Source organism: Antechinus flavipes, chromosome 3, assembly GCF_016432865.1.
Source record: "Antechinus flavipes isolate AdamAnt ecotype Samford, QLD, Australia chromosome 3, AdamAnt_v2, whole genome shotgun sequence".
Classification (NCBI taxonomy): domain Eukaryota; kingdom Metazoa; phylum Chordata; class Mammalia; order Dasyuromorphia; family Dasyuridae; genus Antechinus; species Antechinus flavipes.
In genome coordinates this window covers 150,825,803-150,849,369 of record NC_067400.1, presented here as the reverse complement: position 1 = coordinate 150,849,369, position 23,567 = coordinate 150,825,803, and the positions used below count along the sequence as shown (strand labels likewise).

The 23,567-nt window shown below is 33.7% G+C and overlaps 1 protein-coding gene across 1 annotated transcript in view; it reads right to left on the bottom strand.

The window, feature by feature from the left end:
* Positions 1-6,977: 6,977 nt before the first annotated feature.
* Positions 6,978-23,567, bottom strand: part of RAP2A (RAP2A, member of RAS oncogene family) — a 42,094-nt gene continuing 25,504 nt past the window's right edge. The window contains exon 2 of the mRNA XM_051984038.1: positions 6,978-10,859. Within this exon, the coding sequence (XP_051839998.1) occupies positions 10,622-10,859 (238 nt within the window). The 3' untranslated portion in view covers positions 6,978-10,621. The remainder of the gene's footprint in view (positions 10,860-23,567) is intronic.

The window sequence follows — 23,567 nt, the reverse complement described above, 5'->3', positions numbered from 1 at the left end:
GTACTGGTGAATGAATCATGTATAATTAGTATGCACATCAACATTTTTTTTTAGAAAAGAAACCAATATAAAAATTGAGCTTTAAGTACATTTATCATTTAATATTTAGAAGTTGTCATGTCTTTGAATTCAATTTATCAATTTGTTCAATTCTATATTTTCCCTTTGTTTATCTTTTTATTAGACATCCAAAATGGAAAGGAAAGCATTAAAAAAACTTACCACTATTGTGCTACTGTTTATATATTCTTATTGTTTAGTTAATGCTACCTTTATGAATCTGGATACTAAGGCATTTGGAACATATGAATTATTTGTGATATTGATTTGTTGTCTATAGTTCCTTTGATCATAATACAGTTTCCTTGTTTAATCCATTTTAATTTTTTTGAATGTTTGTTTTTGCTTTGATAGAATGATTGCAACTTTTGTTTTATTCTTTTTATTCATTTGATACATAGTACATTTGTCCTCTTCTCAGTTTTATGTCTGTTTTTTAAATGTAATTTTGTGAGCAACAGCTTGTAGAATTTTGTTTTCTTATGCAATCTGTCACTTTGTGGTTGTTGTTTTATTGGATTAATTAATTCACTCACACTTAAAAGTTACAAGAGTTAGGTTTATGTTTACCTTCATTTATCTCTAATATTTTTGTTTTTGAGTTGTGATTTCCCTTCCCACCCCTCCTTCTACTGTAAACAGAATATTTTGCTTCTTTAGTTACTTTAATTAAATCTTTTTAAAAAAAGATGATCCTAATCCTAACTGGACTGCTAGGTGGTGCTGGGACAAGAATCAGGAAAACTGCTCTTTCTAAGTTCAAAATCTGGTTTTAGACACTTAGTAGTTTTGTGGTCCTGGGCAAGTCATTTTACCCCCATTTCCCCCTTACTCCACAGTTCTTGCAGAGTTCTATTCTTAAAGCACTGATAAAGATTGCTGTATTGCTTGGCTACTGAGCAAATTTTTGTCATTTTGAATTTAAATTAGCCCAACATTGAAAAGGGCTGAGGAGGAAGGAAGTTTGCTATGTTGCTATCCTTGGGTCAGGCTGGTTTGTATGTCCTTGACAATTGGAGTGTGATGATCAGTGGGAAATGGAGTGCTGAGTGAATGTATTAGTTCATGGAATTTTTTTTTTTTTTTTTTTTTTACCATTTGAAGGTTCTTCTTGTCCTTGACCAGCTGAAATTGTTTTATCCCTGGCACATAATTTCTTTTTTTTTTTTTTTTTTTTTGGAGAAGTGGTTATAAGGATCAGAGAAATTGTCTGGTCTTATATTTTCTTGGTCATATGACCCAGAAATTTATTTCTAATTTTAAAATTTGAGTATCTCACTTTTATTTTCCAGTTTTTTAAAATTGCATGTGCAGTTTGTTAAGTCTTCTTTAAAAAATATTGTTAATAAGGGTACAGAGATATAAATTTTATTCTACATAATGTTTTTGCATCCCACAAATTTTGGTATGTTGTCTCATTATGAAAATTCTCTCCAATATAACTTTTTAAAAATCATTTCTATAATTTTGCTGTTGACCTACCCATTAGTTTTTTTTTTTTTTTTTGAACATGGTGGGAGAGCTGGAGGCTCTGTTAAGCCTCATTTTTGTTAATATTTGCCTTATTATTTACAATCTTTTGTAACTTAAAAAGTCTAAATAAATTTAATCCAGTTCCACCTTTAATTATAAAGAACTATGTCAAAAGGGATCTGAGATCTTTAATCCTATTTGTACATTATCCAAGAATCTCCTTTATATATCATCCCTAACAAATGATTGTCCAGTTTGCACTTGGGTCACTTGGCCACTTACCATTTATATAACCCTTTGCCAGACATATTTGAGTCTCTGTTTCTTTACCTGGAAAATGAGGGAGCTGGACAAGGTAAGTCCTATGATCTCTTCTGGCTCTAAACCGATGGTCCTATTAATGAGGACATCATCACTTCCTGTGGCATTAGAATCCCCTCTTGGATGCCTCCAATTGTTAGGAAGCTTTTATATTAATTTTGTCTTCTATCTACTGCTGTTAGATCTGATCTCCAATAGTCAAATGGACCAAATCTAACCCTATGATAGTCCCTCTAATATGGTGAACAGGTTGTTTTGTTCAGGTAAATACCCCAGTTCCTTGCTTGGCACAGTATACTGTGCTCTCAATGCTTCCTCAGAGAATTTCAGTGAAGCCCAATTTCCCCTCACAGAAATGATGTTGCCGCTTCAATACGTTCTGCTTACTTAGGTATTCAGCAACCTGTTACAAATTCTACAAGCTTGCTTGGTTTTAAAGTGAGTCTCGGTAGTCTGTAGCTCCCAAGTCTTTCTTATGGATGGAAGCAGGTTGGCAACCCACCAGTCTTCTGGCATAGTGGTTATTTGTAACAGCAATTTATTGCACATGTGAACTTTAAGAACAGGTCAGTATGTACTCTGACACTTTATCTTATGGATAATTCCTAACATGACTATATCAACAGTATGAATTACAGAAAGTACTAGTTTTTTGCCCATATTGCTTTGGCACCAGGCTCAGGGGATTGTTATAATTTTCCCTAGAATAAGAAAAGTCAGAGAAAAAAGAGCTGTATCTAACACATTGACTGTTTTTATGTTTGGAGTTAGAAAAATTAGGCAGTAACTATAATTTTAGACTCTTGTAGGTGTGTATTCAGTTTTTACCAGATTAACTTTTGTCATTAAATCTATGTGGATTGCAAGCAGGAACTTCTATAAAGCTGTATAGATGTTAAGATGACTAATCTGAACAAGAAGAAAACATGAAGGGTTGTATTTGGGTATGAATGTGGGAAGAAACAATGGTGGCCTTTTGGCCAGTGCCAGGTTAAATGGAGATGGGAAATTACTAGCATGGGGCAGTATGAAGTCTATTGAAGAGCATCAATTGTCTATTAAACAAACAATAGGTGCTCTGTGTATGCAAAATGGGGTAATAGGCCCTGGGGAGAATTAAAAATTTACCCAAGACATGATCTTCTGACAGGATGCAACTTAGTCCTACAAATGCAAACATGACTAAATATAAGATATTAATACATGTAAAAAATGTTGAGTTTGAAGCCACAGGATTTGGGTTCAAATCTTTTGCTGTAAATTTAAGTTGAATTGCTCTACAAATTTCTTTTGCTGTAAAATGACGAGATTTGACTGGAAAGATTAGGGAGCTGTCACAGTATATTTAGATTTTACAAAGGCATTTGCCAGATTCTATCATGATATGCCCAAAGGGAGAATAACATGTGAGGTGGATAACAGAAGTTAAATGGATTCTTAGAATGCTGAAAGCCACAAACTGCTGATTAATGGACCATGTCAGCTTGAGGGAGGCTCTCTGATGATATGCCACATGACTATATTTGGCTTGAATGTCATTACTGATGTTAACATGATATAACTAGGTGGCAATCAATAGAAAATTGCATTTGGAGTCATTAGGACCTGTGTTCAAATCCTGTTTCACTAGCCATGTAACCCTGGGCAAGGCCCTTAACCTACTCAATTTTAGTTTCTTTATCTGTAAAATGGGCCAATGAGAACAATCACCTCATAGGTTGCTCTGAGGATCAAATGGGATAGCATATGTAAATTGCTTTGCAAATCTTAAAGTACTTTATAATAAATGTTAACCATTATTATCATAGGTTATATACTGTATTACTGTTGTAAAATTTGAAGATGACATGAGGGGAAATAAGATACATTATTGGGTAAAAGAATGAAGATTCAAAAGGATTCAACTGAAACAGTAGGTCAAAGTGAGCAAGATAAAAAAAAACCATGGATTTCATTTGAAGATATGGTTCAAGATGAGCCAGCTTTTTCAAACTATTTAAAAATCCAAAGCCATTTTAGGCTATACTAAAAGAAATTATTCTGTTCAAAGGAGCTTTACTAATACCATGTGTCCAGAACAAATCTGGAACTGTGTTCTGTTCTGAGAACAGAATGGAGATGGACACTGGCCATCAATAATAAGCATTTATGAACAGGAAATAAAAAGCAGTGTATACATAACAAATCGAAGCATATATAAAAAAGCAACCTTGAAGATGAAGATGTAGAAACCATTACTTTAGCATTTTAAGGAACTGGATATGAACAACTTCAAAAGAGGGAGGTGGAATAGTAGCTAATTCTCTTCAAATTCCTTAAGGATCCTCATGTGCAAACAGGAGTTACTCATTTTGTAGAGTTCCAAGAAAGAGGGCTGGCTAGAGCCAAAGGTAGAAGTTATAGAAGCATATTTTCATTTTGAATATGGAAATACATTCATAATTATAGCTGCTGAAAAATAAAATTTGGTGTTTTGTTGGGTGGTGAGTTCCTCACAAATGCAAATGTTCAAATTAGGAGAATATAAACTTCTGAAGACAAAAAATTTTATCTTCGAATCCTCATAATCCAGCACAGCACTTGAGACCTAATAGACAACTTGACTAAGTTGAAGCTATGACCGAATTTCCAGTTTTCTGAAAGATTAAATGGAGATTCCTATATTGGGTGTAAGGTGAGATTAGATGGTGTCCATCTCTTGTAACTCTCTTTTATTTTCTATTTTGACCAATAATTTTTTCCTAATGTCCCTTTCCAATCATAAGGGAAGCCTAAAACTATCTTGATAACAGGACAGCATCAAAGAAATATAGGTCCACCTGTGTTTTTGCAAAGAACCTGGATATTTTAATCTACTATATCAGAAACCAAGGCAGACACTACTGATTACAGCATGAGAGGAGTAGCATTAAATTAAGTCAGTTTTTCAACCCATTTACCCCTCATTTCCTAAAACAGCAGTATCAATAAGTAGGAATAATTTTCAAAATTTCTTTTTATATTAAATTATCGTGGTGAACATTTATTATCCTTTCTTTTAAGTATAACAAGATTCAGCTTTATGTTATGGGAACTGAACAAATAGGGCAAGATTCAGGCAGGAAAAAAAAAACTGAAGGGGAAAATCTAAGAAGATTTTCCTTTATTAAGTAAATATTTGTAATATGAATAAATCTGAGTCAAGTAAAATAGAAATTAATTCAATGTAAAATAAACAATAGCAATCATTAACTGATAGTAAATCTTTGGTCATACAATTAGATGTTATCATTGTATGATCTCATTAGTCTTTACTGAACTTCATTTTTCATTGGGACTTGGGGTGATCTTGGACCATAACATTTGTCATTATGACTTGAGATGATCCTGTACTATGGTAGTGGAGTAAACACTGGAAGCTTTTGGAGATGCTTCAAATACATTCTTAGTGATAGAGAGGGTGTGTGTTTATATGTGTGTTAGAGGGGAGAGAAAGAGAGGAGGAAGGGAGGAAGAAAGGGAGAGTAAAAAGGGGAAGAGAGAGAGAACTTTGTAGAGATTTGACCTGAGTGTTTTTGCTCATATCATCTCTTGAAGAACCATCTACTAAAGTGGAGAGATGATACCATTTATTCTAGTGGAGAAAATATCTTACATAGATCCTTTAAAGGATTTTACTATGAGATTGCTTTAGGAAAAATGAGAAAAACACACTGTTTTATGATAAGAGGATAAAGAAAATATCATGCTATTGAAAATTCTCAGAGTTTCACACATGGGTATGAAATATCAACTTTCATAAGTTATGTTATAGATTTTTATGATGGGTTTCACATTAAATGAAAAAATCCTTATTAAATACTTTTGTGTGCCAAAAACTACTAAGATCTGGAGATACAAACAGAAGATTTAAAACTGCATTGAAATTATTTATCTAATCAATGAGTCTAATAGGAGCAAGGTATTTTTTGTTAGGCTTTATATTTATAGTCCTTATGACACTTTTTCATTTAAACAAGCAAAGTAAGTAATATCATTAATTTGCTCCCTTCCCAACCAGTTACATTCCCTTAGTGTACTTTGCTTCAGAAACCTTGGGTTGTCAGTTGGTGTTTATTCTGATCCAGACCTAAATCTTCCTATTCTTTCAGCTTACTGATATTTCCCACTGAACCTGCTTATATGTGCTTCCATAATTTACCAAAATTTATTGAGTACTACGTCTTATAAGTTATTTGTATGTTGGGTGACTTCCAAAGCAACATTTTTTAGTCTCAAAACCTTCTGTTCAGCACAATATGAAGCTAAACAATTTTATTTTAAAAATGTGTGTGTGTGTGTGTGTGTATACACACGCCTTTTTGCTTTAAACATCCTAAAGTTTTTCTATAGTGCTTCTGTTACATCCTTGTAATTATTCTCTTATACACTAAAACAAAGAAACTACTAAACTAGTGGAATTTTGCCAAAGGCTTTCAACATTGTCCAATGGCAACATAACTAAAAGGCACAGTTTAAATTGGTTTATAGAATGAATGAGCTAGTTATCAGTGTCTAGAGCAGCTGAAGGCTGGGTACAATTAATAGCATTTGTCAACAGTCATAGAATTCTCTATAGAACAAGCGGTCCCTACAGAGGACCAGCCTCCAGCTTCTGGCACCTTAAGATCCACATGACCTGGAGACAAAAAGCCAGCCTGAAGCCCGTCACCAGGGAGCACAATGGTGCATTTTAGTGATACTGGCATCTCTATAATACAACCTCTAATCATGTCAATTATTTAGAACAATCCTGTTAACAGTGAGCATCATGACTGTTCAAACTATCATTGCTAGGAAGTATAATCAGGCTTCTTTGGGAAAATGAAATTTTCCAATTCAAAACCTTAAAAACACCACAACTTTAGGATGTAGATATGAAAGCCTGGTTTATTGTATTTTGGAATCTAAAACTATGTTGGATTCTGTTTTTTTTGCTATATGAACATATAACCAGTACTAACCACAAGCACTTTTACTTAGGCAGGTTATTGTTCAGAAACTTAATTTCTTCATGGAAAGAAAATTTATTATACATGAAATAACTGTACAGCCCTTGCAAGTTCATTTTTAGATGCAGATAGTACAAAGAAATCCAAAGAAAGTTTCATTAAATAAATTTATTTGTTAAAATAATTTAACTCCAAATACAACTGTTGAATTTGCATTGAGTTCTATGTACAATTCTTATTTTATCCCAAACAGCGAGGTTTAACAACTGACATTGTTACAAAACAATAAATTGTTGTTCAATTTTAAATGGTCAGTTGTATTAGAGCTCAACAATTAACTGTGAACTATCTTTAATTAATCTCTGGGAAACCCCAAATCAATAATGTTAAGTCTGTTTCCAAAACCCACTGCAGTCACTCTTGAAACCCTGATCGAGATTTAACATATGCACAATGACACAGAAAAACAGAAAAAACAAAAACAAAAACCTCCCATCATCTTGTAACATTTGATTGGTTGGGGAGCTTCACAATTAAAGCCTAATCAGTGGTAACATAGGACACTGATCAGAACAAAATAATAACAATAATAAAAATCCACATACATACACACATGCATACATAGTCTCACATACATACAATCCTCTGAAAACAAATGGCAGACATCTTTAGGCAACATTCTTTACACAGGAGAGCAGATACCAGTAGTTTTCCCATAAATAAGTGATGGCAACTGTGGTTCTACTAGTCAGAAAAACTAATTCTAATTGTATAAACCAAAGAAAAATGTGATCAAAGCACCTTTCAAATGTTTAAGAAAGACTTTTGTGTAATACTTTTGATCAGATGCTGGCTTGTTCTGCACAGGCTGAACAAAATGAAAGGCAACAGTTACCATCACTATTACAGCTTACAAGAATTAAACTTGCAACATTAAAGGAAAAATCAGTAAAACTTAAAAAAAAAGCTGTTTTTGTAAGAAAGTATAAAACCTTACAAGAACAGCTAAAGTAAAAGTGGGTCTTTGGATCAAACCATAATATTTTTAAGGCATGTTAGAAAAATTTCCATTGACAATAATTGCTAGTCTGATCAGGGTACAAAAGAGAGTGAGCCAAGGTTACTAACCTTTGCTGGAAAAGATGGCCACGAATTCTTTCACGTGGCCCTTTAAGGTTAGTCTTCCTGTTCTCAAACTTTTTGCCAACATCTCATTCAATCAAGCCAAAATATGTTCTCATCAGATGAAATACCAAGAAAGCATCAGAATTTGAGAACCACAAGACAGAGAGCACAACAGCATTCACATTTTTTTGTGTGACAATGATGTTGTTTTGTCACTAAACACGTAGGACTGTGATGAAACACACGACCAGGTGGCCAATTCACTGATTACTAAAGATGTGCACATCAAAAGGCCCATCTGACTTTTTATGTAACAAATTCTTAACTACATGATTGAAATTTTAGATAATCCTTTGCTCTTTAGATTTTGCAAGATCCCTCCTGCTATTTTTGCCCAGTTCTATTGTCTGCATAGCAATCTATGGCATGACTGTAGGATCTTTACAGAGTACACCTAAATGCATTCTGAACTATCAATGCTATTCAATTATCTGAATCTGGAAATATGTAAAATAGGAAAATTTTAAAAAGTTATAGGATGTGAAATTTAATCCACTGGCACATACTTCTAACACAGGAGATAAGTGGTATTCTTAATATCTTCAATTCTCCTGGATACTTAGGTCTTAAAATTGGGTTCAGTATAAAGGACTGAAATTTTATATGAACAAGGTGCTTCAAAATTGAGGGTAATGAAGGCTACATAAAAGAAAGCAACTTGAGACTAAAAATACAGAAAAATTGAGGACTAAATATTGAATTTTACACGTATATTCCTTCCATTTTCTCAGAAGAGAGGAAGTTTGATTGAGAATAATCTGACCTGTCTTGTCTATCTGCTGAATTTTTGTCAGTCACTAAATACTCTAATATAAATTAATTACATAAAACATGGGAATTTGTTCAATTAAAAAATGTTCTAAAATCATTTAAGAAATAAAGCTAATATAATCTTTCAGACAAATCTAAGTACAGATTTTTACAAGAGGCTAGTGTCTCTCAAGTTTATGCCAAGTTTTAGAAGGCAAATAACATACATATGCACACATATAGCACACATCCTCTCAATTATCTAACAAAAGACTAGAGTTACTGCATGAGATTGTGACACCGATTAAATGCAAGGTGGCATGTAGACCACAGGCTTGATGATTTTGTACTTTTGAAAGCCAAATTTATCTACAGAGGGCCAACTCAAGGTAAACTCTTCAGTATTTAAAACTCTGAAGCTTAAAATTGAAAAAAATCATTTACACTTGATTGTAAAACTCTGAATAGGTATTTCTGTGCCATTAGTCATGCAAATGATAAATACTTCACGGCTATGAAAACTAAAAATGTCAGAGCTTGAGCACCTTTTCAAAACAAAATATTCACTCCCACTCTATTTGCCACTTCAGTAATCAGGGCAAAACTGTTGCAGGAGAACCTTTGTAGAGTACATCAGGAAAATTAGAGATAAAAGGTTTTTCATCCCTTACTCATTATCCTATAACTTATATCCTATCTTTAAGCCAGAATTGTTTCACATGGTTATTCAATTTTTTAAAATGTCAACATTAAAGCTCTGAAACAGCAAACTTGATTTTGAAAGAAAGTTAGCTTGGGATCACACAAAAAACCATAGCCCTTAAAGGCAAAAAGGAATTTGTTGTCTTAACAAACTTAAAAATGCAGAATGTTTGTACTGTCCCATGAGATTTCAGCAAATGGGAACATCTGGATGCAACATGGCTTCATTTTCCTTACAAGATGGTACTAGTTAATCTACTAAAATGCTCCTTGTTAGTAAGGCTAAGCACTTTCTTTTCATCATAGTTGCTTCCTCCATGTTCAGTAAAGTGATAAAGACATTTCCTGCTTTGTAAACAGAGGTTTGTTTGCTTATTTTTTTTGTCTCAACAAAATCTGAAGAGATCTTCCATTTTCAGTAGCAAAAGCAGATGATTAACACATAAAACCAGACTGCATTTTCCACCCAACCTGTTCAGATCTCTCCATCAAGGACTGGTGCAATGAATTCCATGTCACAGATTAGGAAAAAATATACAACTAACAGCATCGATTTTGCAAACAGGAAATAATATGCCAGCCTTGTAGAGAATGTCCCCTGTAACGCTGTCAAGCAGTATTGGTTGATGCTGCTTTATTTGACTGAGTTAACTTGGCCAGAAGCACTATAATTACAAGTCCTAAAATTCTGTATTTATGAATGATTCTTTCTTAAGAAAAACAAAAAACAAAAAACTAACAACAACAACAAAAAAACAAAACAAAACAAAAAAAAAAAAAAACAGAACAAATATTTTAATTGTGAATGATCATTGCAGGTCTTCTCATTGCTCCCTCAAGAATATTTCCAATTTATGCAATAGTTGCTTCTGTCTGAGACAATGCCAACATATCTTTCAAATGAGATCACCCTGTAGATTGAATGGCTATGCCATTGAGTTGCAGATGCATAAGGGAGACTGAGGACGGTAGTAAAAAATGTAGTTACTGAACCCAAATGTATTCAGAGACACTGATTGACAATCTGCTTAGCTCTGAATAAGTACTGTAACTTTACTGTAGATTCCACACATTCTTGCAAATTGGGCAGTAAAGCAGACAGGATTTACCACCTACAAAAGTTGAGTAAACTGAGTCCAGGATATGTCCATTTTTAAATGCTATTGTATGTTACACGCAGAACAGCATGGATCATCTTTGTCTGGCTGAGCGGCATAGTTCATTTGTCTAACAATTTCTGCAAAAAGCTCATCCACCATTGTTTTACTTTTAGCAGATGTCTCCATAAAGGGACAGCCCCATTCTTCAGCCAAGGCTCTTCCCTCATTTGAAGATACTTCTCTCTCACTTTCCAGGTCCACTTTGTTCCCAACCAAGATCACTGGTACTTTCTCATACCTATAAAAAACAAACACAAATACCATAAATTAACAAAGTTACACAGAAAAAGTAAGTTTTATTTTTTTTTTCCTTCAAATGAATTCCCTTAATTACACATGAATGCCTTTAAAAACATGTGTGGAATCAGGTACTTCCAACACTTTGATCTAATGAATATCTGCAAACCGCTTTATAGTAGATCAATAGTAGAATTAACAAAACCTATAACTATTTAAATTAATACTGAACAACTAAAATCAACTGTCATATTTCTAAAATACAAAACTTCTTAAAGTATAGAAATAAATCCAATTACATAAACTAAATTCTCCTCTAATCTCTAAGTAGGCAACTCAAAAGATGAGAATTAAACATCTATGTACATCATGAAATGTGATATAAAAAAGTATCTACCCTCAGAAACATCTAAATCAATTTTGCACAACTACCTCTTTAATGATACACAAATATCTGCTAGCAATTATTAGTTGATTCTCAACTCTCACCTCTAAATAAACATGGACAGCAATAATAATAACAACTTACTTTACAATGTTATTCTTGTTAACTACATTTTAGTCATTTATAATTTAATAATGTTAGCTATTATACTAGCTATAGTATAATATAGCTGGTTATACTTTTTTTTTTCACAGAAGTATACTGATTATTACTATTAATATTGCTCCACAATAACCTTAATACAATTTTTTTTTTCACGACGAGGAAAGTGACCTTTGGTTTCCCAAGAATACACTAGTAGAATTCAAATCCTGACATGTTTTATCAAACTGAATAACAGTGCTATCAAGATGAGTTTGGCCACTGTAACAGACTGCTATTCAAGGACAAGCCTAGTTTAAATGGCAGGAGGTTCATTAAAAGCAGGTTAGCTACTGGGTGATAAATTCTTTGACCATAATATAGACTAGCAACATTACTACAATATAATAAATTTGATGAATCTTATCCATTCTATTCAGTACAGTGGATAGATAAAAAATTATGTTTTACTGCAATTCAACAAACACTAAGTATCTAGTACCATTACATAATTATCTATGTACCATTATTTGTACAGCTGAGGAGTAACAGTGGAGAAAAGGGGGTGAAGAGAGGGAGATCTCAATCTATGCTCCTATTTTAAGGAAGTAGAAAGAGACTCACTAAAAACTGTGTGATCAGAAATGAAATCAAGGTTACGAATGAATGATAAACAGGAAAATTTAGAAGACGATGTTAATAATTTCATTTTGCTAGATTCACTTTGAGCAGCTGATTGGATACAATGAGATGTAGGTACCATGCATATAGTTGGTGACAAGAACTCAAGCTGGACATAAATATTTAGGAGTCAGCTAGACAGATTGTTGAGTCTTTGGGAGTTAATAAAACCAAGAGAAAATGTGAAGAGGTTTAAGGGCATCCCTGATAGGAAGGCCAGGGGGCAGCTGGTGATACACCAAACAAGACATAAGGAGGGGATAGAAGCAACATTAACAGTCTGTAGCATCATGAAATAACCCAGACTGCAAGGGATTTAGGAAAGAATGAGAAATGAAGTAGCAGTGGTAGCAAGAATAGATGGCTCTTTATACAAGACTACAGAAAATTAGCCTAAGGGGATGGCAGGATCAAATACAGGGGTTTTTAAAGATGAGAGAGGCCTAGGTATGTTTTTAAGAAGCAGACAACGAGAAGAGAATAAAGATGGGGCTATGATAAAACACTTTAATATCTAAACTAAGCCAGACACTCTAAGAAAGAAAGAAACTTGCTTTTGAGAATATTATAATCTAATCAAACTAAGATATACAAATACAAAAGAAGGATGAGACATCAGCAATGAATGAATCTAGGATGCATGGTCATATGGAGATTTAGTAACGACATTCTGAATAGTAACAGGTCATAGAAACAATTACTGTATGAAACTGAATATTGTGTCATAAGAAAAGATAATTAGGAGGATTGCTACTCACGTAGGAAAAGAAAGGCAAAACCAGAAAAATAATATATATGATAAGAAGAATGTAAATGTAAAAAAAAAAAAAAACAAACAAAAAAGAAACCCAAATTGAGACTTAAGGCTGTGTGCATATTATCAAACTTAGGTATGGAGAAGATATCAGAAAATGTACCAGCCTCTACTTTCTTTGTTAAAGGCAGAGATTTAAGGAATGGAACATTTCATGTATAGATGGATTAGTTACTTTTGCTGGACTGCTTTTTTCCTCTTAATTTTTTTTTTCTTTGTTACAGGGAATGGTCTGCTGGATGGTGGCTGAAGAAGGGTCTATATTTACAGATGAAGGGTGATATAAAAACAAGATAGCTTTTCATTGAAACGAATGAATGAATGAATAAAATGAAATGGGGGGAGGGGAAGGCAAACAACTTGAAATCAAGTAGGTACTTTTTGACCGGGCATAGCTAAACACATTAAGGTATGTGAATATAATGAAATATGACTGGTATAAGAAAGAAAATGTGAAGAATTCAGAGAAGATGGCAAGACCTTGTATAAGGACTGATAGAATAAAGTAAGCAGAACAAGAGAAACATATACGACAACATAAATGAAAAGAATAAAAGAAATCTCAACAGCTATGTTAGAATTACCAAATTTTGCAGCAGAGAAAGATTGAGAACATTAACTCTCCCATCCTTTTATAACAGGTAAAAGACTATGGTTATGGAATATTACATATACTTTCTGACATGGTCATTGTGTTAGCTAGTTTTACTAACCTGCCTTTTCTCTCTCTCTCTCTCGCTCTCTTTTTTTAATGGGGAGATAGGGAAAATGAGGTAGGAGCAAGAAATTATATTCTTAAAAAGGAATATGATATAAAAATAAGTGATCATTTTAAAAAAAAGCAATTTTTTTTCCTAAAAAGGCTACTAAAATTTTTACAAATTGGCAAACAGTAGATATCTTAATCAAGTAATAGAAGAGAAAGCCAGTTTTAATAAGTGCAGCATAACTTTGAAAAAACAACTAGTAGCCATTGGTTGATGATAGTGATCCTTCCATTGTGGTCAAATTGGTCTATCCTCGATTTCCTGACTCATATGCTTTAATGTATATCTGACTCTCTAAAGTTAAAGGTTGGGATCCTGGACCAAATGACTTTTTGAAGTTGCTCTACCTTTTCAGTCAAATTGAATGGATGTCACAATCATGATTATAATGGGTATTAGCAAAAACTGCATACGGCTTTATCTCCAAAAACCCAGAATGATCCCTGCTAAATTAGAAGTAATCTTTTGTCTGTCTCTCTCTGTATGTATGTATATATATATGTGTGTGTGTGTATGTGTATGTTGTATATATATATATACAAACATATATACACACACATACACATGACACCATTTTCTTGAAAAATCTAAGTGTTTACTTTATTCAACAATAATGATGAAAAATAGTTTTTGTTATTTAACATTCTAGCATATTTCCTTTTTTTTGCTGTCACTACTATTTTCAAATATATATTAATATTTTTGTGCTAACCTTTTTTATAATTCCACTTTAAATTTGTTTAAAATTTTTGTTTTTGTTTTGTTTAAAATGCTACACACTAAGATTTAAGTTATATGAAAGAAAAATTCTATTTATTTATTTATTCATTTATTTATTTTATGAAGCTTTTTATTTTCAAAATATATGCACGGATAATTTGATATTGACCTTGCATAGACTTGTATTTCAGATTTTCTCCTCCTTCCCCCATCCCATCCCCTAGATGGTAAGCAATCCAATATATGTTAAACATGTTAAAATATATGATAAATCCAATATGTATAAACACATTTATACAATTCTCTTGCTGCACAGGAAAAATCAGATCAAAAAAAGAAAAGTAAATGAGTAAGAAAACAAAATGCAAGCGGAAAAGTTCTCATTATTTAAAGACTGAGGAATATATGTTGATTCCATTTAGCATCTTGGTATATTTCTTCTATTTATAAAACATTATACTTTAAAGGGTTCAAAATATTTTACCCACATTTTATCTTCACAAAACAGATAAAAGGCAGGCTTGGAAATGAAATGTCAGCCAATCAACCAACCAGCCAACATTCGTTAAGCGAACTTACATTCTAGCAAATTAATAAAAAGGACTGCTTAATATCAGACTGAGTTAAGAGAGAAACTTACGATTATGTAGCACAAATCCACTTAAGAATGCTAACAAGCCAGAAGTAGATCAACTTTGAAAATGAATTTATTAATGTTCTGAAAAACATATGGCTCTGCTAATGGCAGTAGTTGTCTGATATAACAGCTCAGATTTCTCTTCTCACTTCTATCCTTAAACTATTGCCATGGAACAGATGAGTTCAATCTACCCGGTTGCTATTTCCTCTCATTGCTAGTTTATATAAGATCAACAAGGAAAAAACCTATATTGGGCAATGTCACTTTCTTGCAGACAAAATTTTTTTTACTCTTTGTTTACACTAAACAGATGAATAATAGGTAGTAGCTGATGCTCAGACTGAAGTTATCTTAACTCCACTCTAATGTTGGACTTCTTACTATAACACATTATGCTCTTGCACACAATATACATTGAGGAAAAGGGGGGAAAAAAGGTATAAATGATCCTTTGCAAAGGAAAGGGACCCATATGTGCAAAAATGTTTGTGGCAGCCCTGTTCATGGTGGCAAGAAACTGGAGACTGAGTGGATGCCCATTAGTTGGAGAATGTCTGAATAAGTTATGGTATGTGACTGTTATGGAATATTATTGTTCTATTAGAACATGTTCTAAATGTTCTATAAGAAATGACCAACAGATGATTTTAGAGAGACCTGGAGAGGCTTAGATGAACTGATGCTAAGTGAAGTGAACTGAGTGGAGTAAACAGAACCAGGAGATCACTGTACACAGTAACATCAATATTATAGGACAATCAATTCTAATGAACATGACTCTTTGCAATGAGATGACTGATGCCAGTTACAATGATCTTGTGAAGAAAAGAGCCATCTATACCCAGAGAGAAGACTGTGGGAACTGAATGTGGATCACAACATAACATTTTCACTCTTTTTGTTGTTGTTTACTTGCATTTTGTTTTTTTTTACTCATTCACTTTCCTTTTTGATCTGATTTTTCTTGTGCAGCAAGAGAATTGTATAAATGTGTTTACACATATTGGATTTAACATGTACAGCATATATTGGATTGCTTGCCATCTGGAAAAGGCGGGGTGGGGGGAAGGAGGGAAAATCTGAAACACAAGGCTATGCAAGGATCAATGTTAAAAAATTATCCATGCATATGTTTTAATAATGAAAAGCTTTTAAAAAATAAATGATCCTTTGCAGTTTAAGGAACAAAACTTGAGGCAGGGGAAAGGGAAGGAGAAAGGTGAAGAATTATATTGGGCAAAACTTCAAGAACATGCATCATTTAGGTGTCTGAAATGCATTTACAATTACACAATGGAATTCCACTTCCAGAGCTTATGTAACAATGCTCTGTCTGATGCCAGCCCATGGAAAAGAGGTTAGGTTGTCTTCTTATCTAAAACGGAATGGAAGGGCCTTGCTTAATGATTACAAGGCTCAACATTCTGTCAGCTAAACACATGGTGAATAGATGGACCATCATTTGGCTCTGAGCTGGAAATGGATGCTTTCAAAAAGCACTAACTGGCAAAAATGGGTCTCTTTCTCTCTTTCCTGGTTTGTGGTAATCAAGAGAAGAGCAAAGAACTACTGTTTATCTCTGTTGTGTTTCTTCCTACTTTCAGGTGGAGTCCTGGAGATAGCTTACAAGCTTACAAACTTTAAAAAATCTGTAGCAAGTGCCTGAAATCCAGTGACTGGACTCCAAGCCAGAATTTGTGGATGGCTGAGCACACAAATGAAGAAGCAGCCTCACCCCAAACAAAAACCTATTCAATCTATCCCAGCAATTGTAGAAACATCAGCTTAAGAAAATCACACATGGAAGTAAACTTGATAAAATAAATACTTTGAAGCAAATGACTTAAGTGTGAATCCACTCTTCTAAGGGATTTATTTGGAAGGAAGTGTGACCTCTCCCACACCATTTCAGTCAATGCATTGGACCTTCTAGTTTACCTTCACAGTAAATCTCTTTGTAAAAGTTAATGTTCAGTAGTGCTAATTTTCATTTTATTCTCGATATTTAACACAATATTTGAGAAAGGGATTATCAATTTCAAATTAAACCAAGTTTTTTAATAGAAATTTTAAGGTTCTAAAATGATGTAAATTTTAGAAGTACCTGGTTTCAAAGTCCTAAATCAACTTGTGTCAAATTTTTATTACTGCATAATGAAACCTTTGAAGATAAATTTTTTAATCTTGTGACTTTAAAAGATAATAATTACTGATGTCTAGTGAATAACAGTTTTGAAAACACTGCATACATAATCTCATTTGATCCCCATGACAAAGCCCATGAGGAGAAGCAGAAGCAGGCCAGGGAATGCTCCCCTTGGACAGATAAGGAAACAGAATTAGAGAGAATAAATAACTGGCACACAGTGACAATAAATGACAAAGCCAGGACTTCTGATTCTAAGGTCAATACTATTTTTTCTACACCAAGGTGCTATTTTTATTGGTGGTTTATTTTTCATACCTCATCTAACATCTTTAAGACAGCCATTTCCCCTGTATTTTTGTAGTGGTTATGTAAATGCACACCTATTTTTGATGGGTTTATGAAAATAATATAAAGTGGCTGGCTTGATAGAAAGTTACAGCACAAATAAGCCTCTAAAAATGGATGTCGTTTCATAAATAAATGTAAAAAATTAAAATGAATTGTGAAATGGATACTTAAAATGTGATTGTTTAAATAATTCAACAACATGTTGGAATCCTTACAAAGTGTTAACTCATTAGAGTTGATAGAGACAATAATTATCTAATTTAGCATGGTTCAGTATGATTGATCTGATCCTATGAGGAGATGTTATGGGCCAGAACTTGAAACAAGGTACTAAGTGGAACTGATAGAAACAATGTTTGTGTTCATACCTTTAGAGAGCTCATATAAGCAAGAAGCTCTTAGGGACACAGAGGCACTCTGGGACAGACACAGAGCACTCTGGGAGATACAGAAGCCCACACACAAGCCCACTCTCGGAGGCAAGACAGATTCATTCCAACTTTCACCTTGGTGCTGGCTGGAGACATTTGGAAGAAGAGAAGCCAAAGCTGGCAGAGGCAAAAGATTAGCGGCAAGAGCTCTTAGAACCAAGGAGAGATAGGCTTCTAAGAAAGCTAACCAGGCCCCAGGAAGAAGATTCAAAAACCGAAGATAATAAAGCATTTGAACTTTTAGCATCTGGCTGTATTTGGAGTGATTATTACTTTGAACTGAAACTAAGGCTGCCTCAAGAAAACCTCCCCAAGAAACCTCTCAGAGAGAACGATCATATATGATATAAAAGAAGAGACCACTACAACACATCTCAGATGTTGAGTATTCATAGTAGAATCATCTAAAAGATACATTATATTCTGGGCTACTTTCTTACAAATGTAAAATAAGATTGAGAGAATTAGAAACACTTGGCTTCACTGGTGTTGGTTATTTGATAACATTCATATACCATAACTTATTCAGCCATTCTCCAACTGATGAGCATCCACTCAGTTTCCAGTTTCTTGCTACTGACCATTGTCAAAGGTCAGAAAAGAGAGCAATCAATAACATGCCTAAAGAACTGGATCAGAGATGCCAAGAGAACCAAAGTCTCTTAACTCCTTTCCTGGTGTCTCTTATGCCACAGTGCTTCCTCACATGTAGAATGAGGTGAGTCTAGAAACATGAGTATGATCTATAGAAAGGAGTTTCATCAAACAAAAGTAGAAAGTTAGGGGACACTGAGAATAATTTGATAGCAGTGTACTGGGTTTGCCATTACTAAAGGTCTTAAGCACGGGAGAAATGAACTCTTCTCAGAGACATTCTAGACAGATTTCACAATTTGGGTAACACTTAGAATAGGCAAGTGACAGGTAAGGTCCCTTTCAGTGCTGAGTCTATAATTAGAACATTAGGTATTTTAAAATATTATTTATATTAACTTATGTTTAATAATTTCTGTATCAGTAAAATTCTAGGTTCAGTCAAAAAAATTGTCTTAATCCTACTAGAGAAGGAAACAGTTCTCATCTGCATGTTGTTATTAAGGACAAATTTTATTAAAGCACTTTTTTTGAAGGGTGCTAGGAGTGGGGGCAGTACTGGACCTATAATTTATTTAATGTAAGAAATTCCCTCTGCCAACAGAGACTGGCATCCCTCTATTCAGCAATTCCTCTTGAATACAAAGCCATTTCTTTAGTATTAACACCATTAACAAACACTATAAAGTCTGTTTTAAAGATTTTCAAGGACTAGCCAATGAACCCACTGTTAAATCTTAAAACATTTGATTCAACAAAGAATTTCAACAGTTCCTCTTGAGTTTATCCCTAATGAAATGAGTGGTAACAATCCTTCTTTTTGGAACATTCATTCTCCATTAATGACAAGTAATACAGGTAGTCAATTCATTATGTAAGCAATTTAGCCTCAGGAGGGCAAGTCTCAGCACGAATGGCACTCCATCACAAAGTATCACATATGAGCTATTTCACTAACAAGACCTACTGAAAAAACTGAGCACATGCGAAATATAACATGGTGAAATAACACTGTCAATATGTCAAACCAGACAACTACAGCTACTGATTTATGTTCCACTATCAAGGATATAATTGCATTTTGTTTCTCTAATGAGAGTAATATACTTCACAATGTACTTAAAATATCCTATTGTACAGGTGAAATGAATACAAATCTAAATAAAATAAAGTTGATTTTTTTAAGTTGAATTCTGGGACCCAAGACAACTAATTTCAATTCATTTAAATGATAAAAAATATCTTTTAGCATGTAAGAAAAACTTGTAAATTATAATTTCAGAATTTAAGATCAGAAAGAATCTTATGGATTCTTTTTCAGACCAATCTCTTATTTCACACCTTGGGAAATAGTCCCAGAGATGATTTATGCAAGGTTTAGTGTCAGTTAAGACTTGATATATCAGGTCTCATAAAAGCCAGTTTATTCCTCAATTCTATTAAATCATTTTGTCAACCTACCTTCACCAAAATGCCTTCCAATAAAAAGCTGTTTCTAGCAGGGAGATGGGGAATAACATACAAACTAGAGAATACTTCCCAACAATCACTCCCACCTTCTTCAAATTCTTTTATCAATAGACATGGCTCTTTTCAACAGTGAGATGATTCAGGCCAATTCCAATAGACTTGTAATGGAAAGAGTCATCTGCATCAAGAGATAGGACTGTGGGGATTATATATGGATTACATATGGACTATTTTCACCTTTTTTTTGTTATTCACTTGTTTTTTTTTTTTCCTCATTTTCCCCCTGATTTTTCTTATGCAATATGATAATTGTGGAAATATGTATAAAAGAACTGTTTATGTTTAACCTATACTGGATTACTTGCTATCTAGGGGAGGATATGGGGGAAGGGCGGGAAAAAATTTGGAACACAAGGTTCTACAAGAATGAATGTTAAAAATTATCTTTGTATATATTTTGAAAATAAAAACTATTATTTAATTTTAAAAATCTTATACATTTTATTTATTCTTTTGTTATCCTCTGATTTATCACTTAGGGGACACACATATTCTTTAAGGGTTTTATATTGACCTCCTTCATTTCCCTGTGTTGTTTTTCTTCTTGGTATGCTGTATAATTTTTTGAAATTTGTTTTTTGAGCTTAAGGATGATACATCACATATTATAAAACCATACAAAAAGGTATGAATTACTAATTAAATGAATTATTATAAGACAAAATATTAGTTATTGATTTTCAATATTAGCATAATTCAAATTTCAAATTCATTAAGATGACATGATTTACATGATACATTATTAGAATGGATGATTTGGCATACATATAAATCTTAATAGCATCCTATTTCTAGAAAAGGCAACCAAACAACAGCAAATTTAGGGCCAACCATGATGGGTTTTAACAACTCATTCTAAAATCTCTGGTTTATACGCAACAACCCTATGGTTTAATCCATTAAGTTTTAGGAAACTTGGCCAGACTACTGGCTCTGCTCAACTGCAGTCTTTTCTGATTAAGAGTGCTTTCTTCTTCTTCTTCTTCTTCTTCTTCTTCTTCTTCTTCTTAAAGTGAGTTGCCCAGGATCACACAGCTAGTGTCACAAGTCTGTATTTGAAGTCAGGTCCTCTTTAGGCTGTTGCCTAAGGCTAGTGCTCTAGTCAGGGTAACACCTAGTTTGTCCCTGCTATACTTTATTTTTTGTAGATTTTTTTTTTTAATTGTCAAAACATAAGCAAGGATAATTTTTCAACAGTGACTCTTGCAAAACCTTGTGTTCAAATTTTATCCCTCTTCCCCCATCTCCTCCCCGGATGGCATGTAATCCAATATATATTAAGCATTAAATCCAATAAGCATACATATTTATACAATTATCTTGCTGCACAAGAAAGATCAGATCAAAAAGTAAAAAAAGGAGAGAGAGAGAGAGAGAAAATTCAAGCGAATCACAACAAAAAGAGTGAAAATGTTATATTGTGATCCACCCTTAGTTCCCACAGTCCTCTGGGTATAGATGGCTCTCATCACAAGATGCAACTGGTTTGAACCATCTCATTGTTGAAAAGAGCACATCCATCAGAACTGATCACTACATAATCTTGCTGTTGCTGTGTAAAATGATCTCCTGGTTCTGCTCACTTCACTTAGCATCTGTTCATGTACGTCTCTCTAGGCTTCTCTGAAATCATTCTGCTGAGCTTTTCTTACAGAATAATAACATTCCATAACATTCATATACCATAACTTTTTCAGCCATTCTCCAACTGATGGGCATCCACTCAGTTTCCTGACACTATAAAAAGGGTTGCCACAAACATTTTTTGCACATGTGAGTACTTTTCCCCGTCATACTTTAAATGGACAAAAACCAAAAAACAATTCCTCTAATTTAAAAAAAGTAAAATCTTTTTTATTTTATAATAAAAATTTAAGATTTTGAAATTGTTAGTTGTTTTTAGAATGCTATAATCTATTTTGTTATTAATTTTCAATATTATATAACAGAAGAGACTTAGACTAGAAGCAAAAGACATTCATTTCCCTAACAGTACAACCAACTTCTCACCATAGTTAGAAGAGATCTAATCACCACACTATTGATGGTGTGGCAGTATTATCATTATTTCCTGCTGTTACCAAAGACTTTTAGATTCTCAGTTTTTACATATGTAAATAGTTTTTGTGAGAGTTAATAAATAGTGACTAATATTTACTTTAATATTTGCAAAAAGATTTACAAATATTATCTAACTTATCCTCCTAACAAATCTGGGAGATAGGTGTTGTTACTATCTATCACTCCCACTTTACAAATGAGCAAAGAACCAGAAAATGTTACCTAGATGTTAATTGACTTGCCTAGGTTCATATAAGCGCAAGGTGTCAGTTACTGTTTAGTTGTTTCAGTCCTAACCAACTCTTTGTGATACATTTGGATTTTCTTAACAAAGATAACCAAAGTGCTTGTCTGTTCCTTCTCTAACTCATTTTACAGGGGAAGGAAAGGAAATAAACAAGGCTAAGTGATCTTCCCAGGTGAGATGGGATTTGATCTAGAAAGATGTCTTCCAGTCAGGGCCAACACTATCCATTGCCACCTAGTTGCCCTTAAGTGTCTGAGATGAGATTAAATGAAACAGATATAGGTAAAAAATTTGAAAAGTATAGGCAGTTAAGAGGCAGCTAGATAGATGGCGCAGTTAATAGAGCACCAGCCCTGAAGTCAGGAGGACCTGAGTTCAAATGTGACCTCAGATTTCCTAGCTGAGTGACCCTGGATAAGTCACTTAACCCCAATTGCCTCGGGGGGTGGGGGTGGGGGTGGAAGTATAGGCAATTAGATCATAGTGTCTAATATGCTGGACCAGGACCTGGTCAAAAAGACCTCACTTCAAATCTCCATCTCTCTGCTCTGAGCATTTTCACTGACTGGTGCTAGAATGTTCTCTCTGTACATCTCTGCCTTCCAGAATCTCTGGTTTCTTTCAAGTATCAGCTGAAGTCCCACTTCTTCAAGAAGTCTTTCCCACTCCTCCTTAACCTTAGAGCCTTCCCTCAATTAATTCTATTTGTTATTGTACATATTTTTACTATAGTACATTTTACTATAGCCCCATTAGACTGTGAGAGTTCCTGGAGAATAGGAATTGTCTTCTGCTCTTTTTTTTTGTATCCGAGTGCTTAACACAGTGCTTGGCACGGAGTAGATGCTTAGTAACTGCTATACATATATAGTATGTAACATACTATATGGTGGTATTATCCTTACAAGGGTAAAATTCATACTTCAAATGCATACATTATCTAAATATAAAAGAAAACCTATACAAACAAATCAGAAAGGAAAGATTTTTTACAATTATTCATGAGGTGAATTCTTAAAACAAGGATTGATCATAATAATTAAAGACAATTTTACCCACATAAAAATCATATAAAAATCTAATATCCAAGATACATAGAGAGTCCCAAAAGTCTTTACTGAATTTGCCTCAGGGTCACATAACTAGTAAGTGTCTGATATGAGATTAAACTATTAAAACTTAAAACTGTACTAAGATTTTT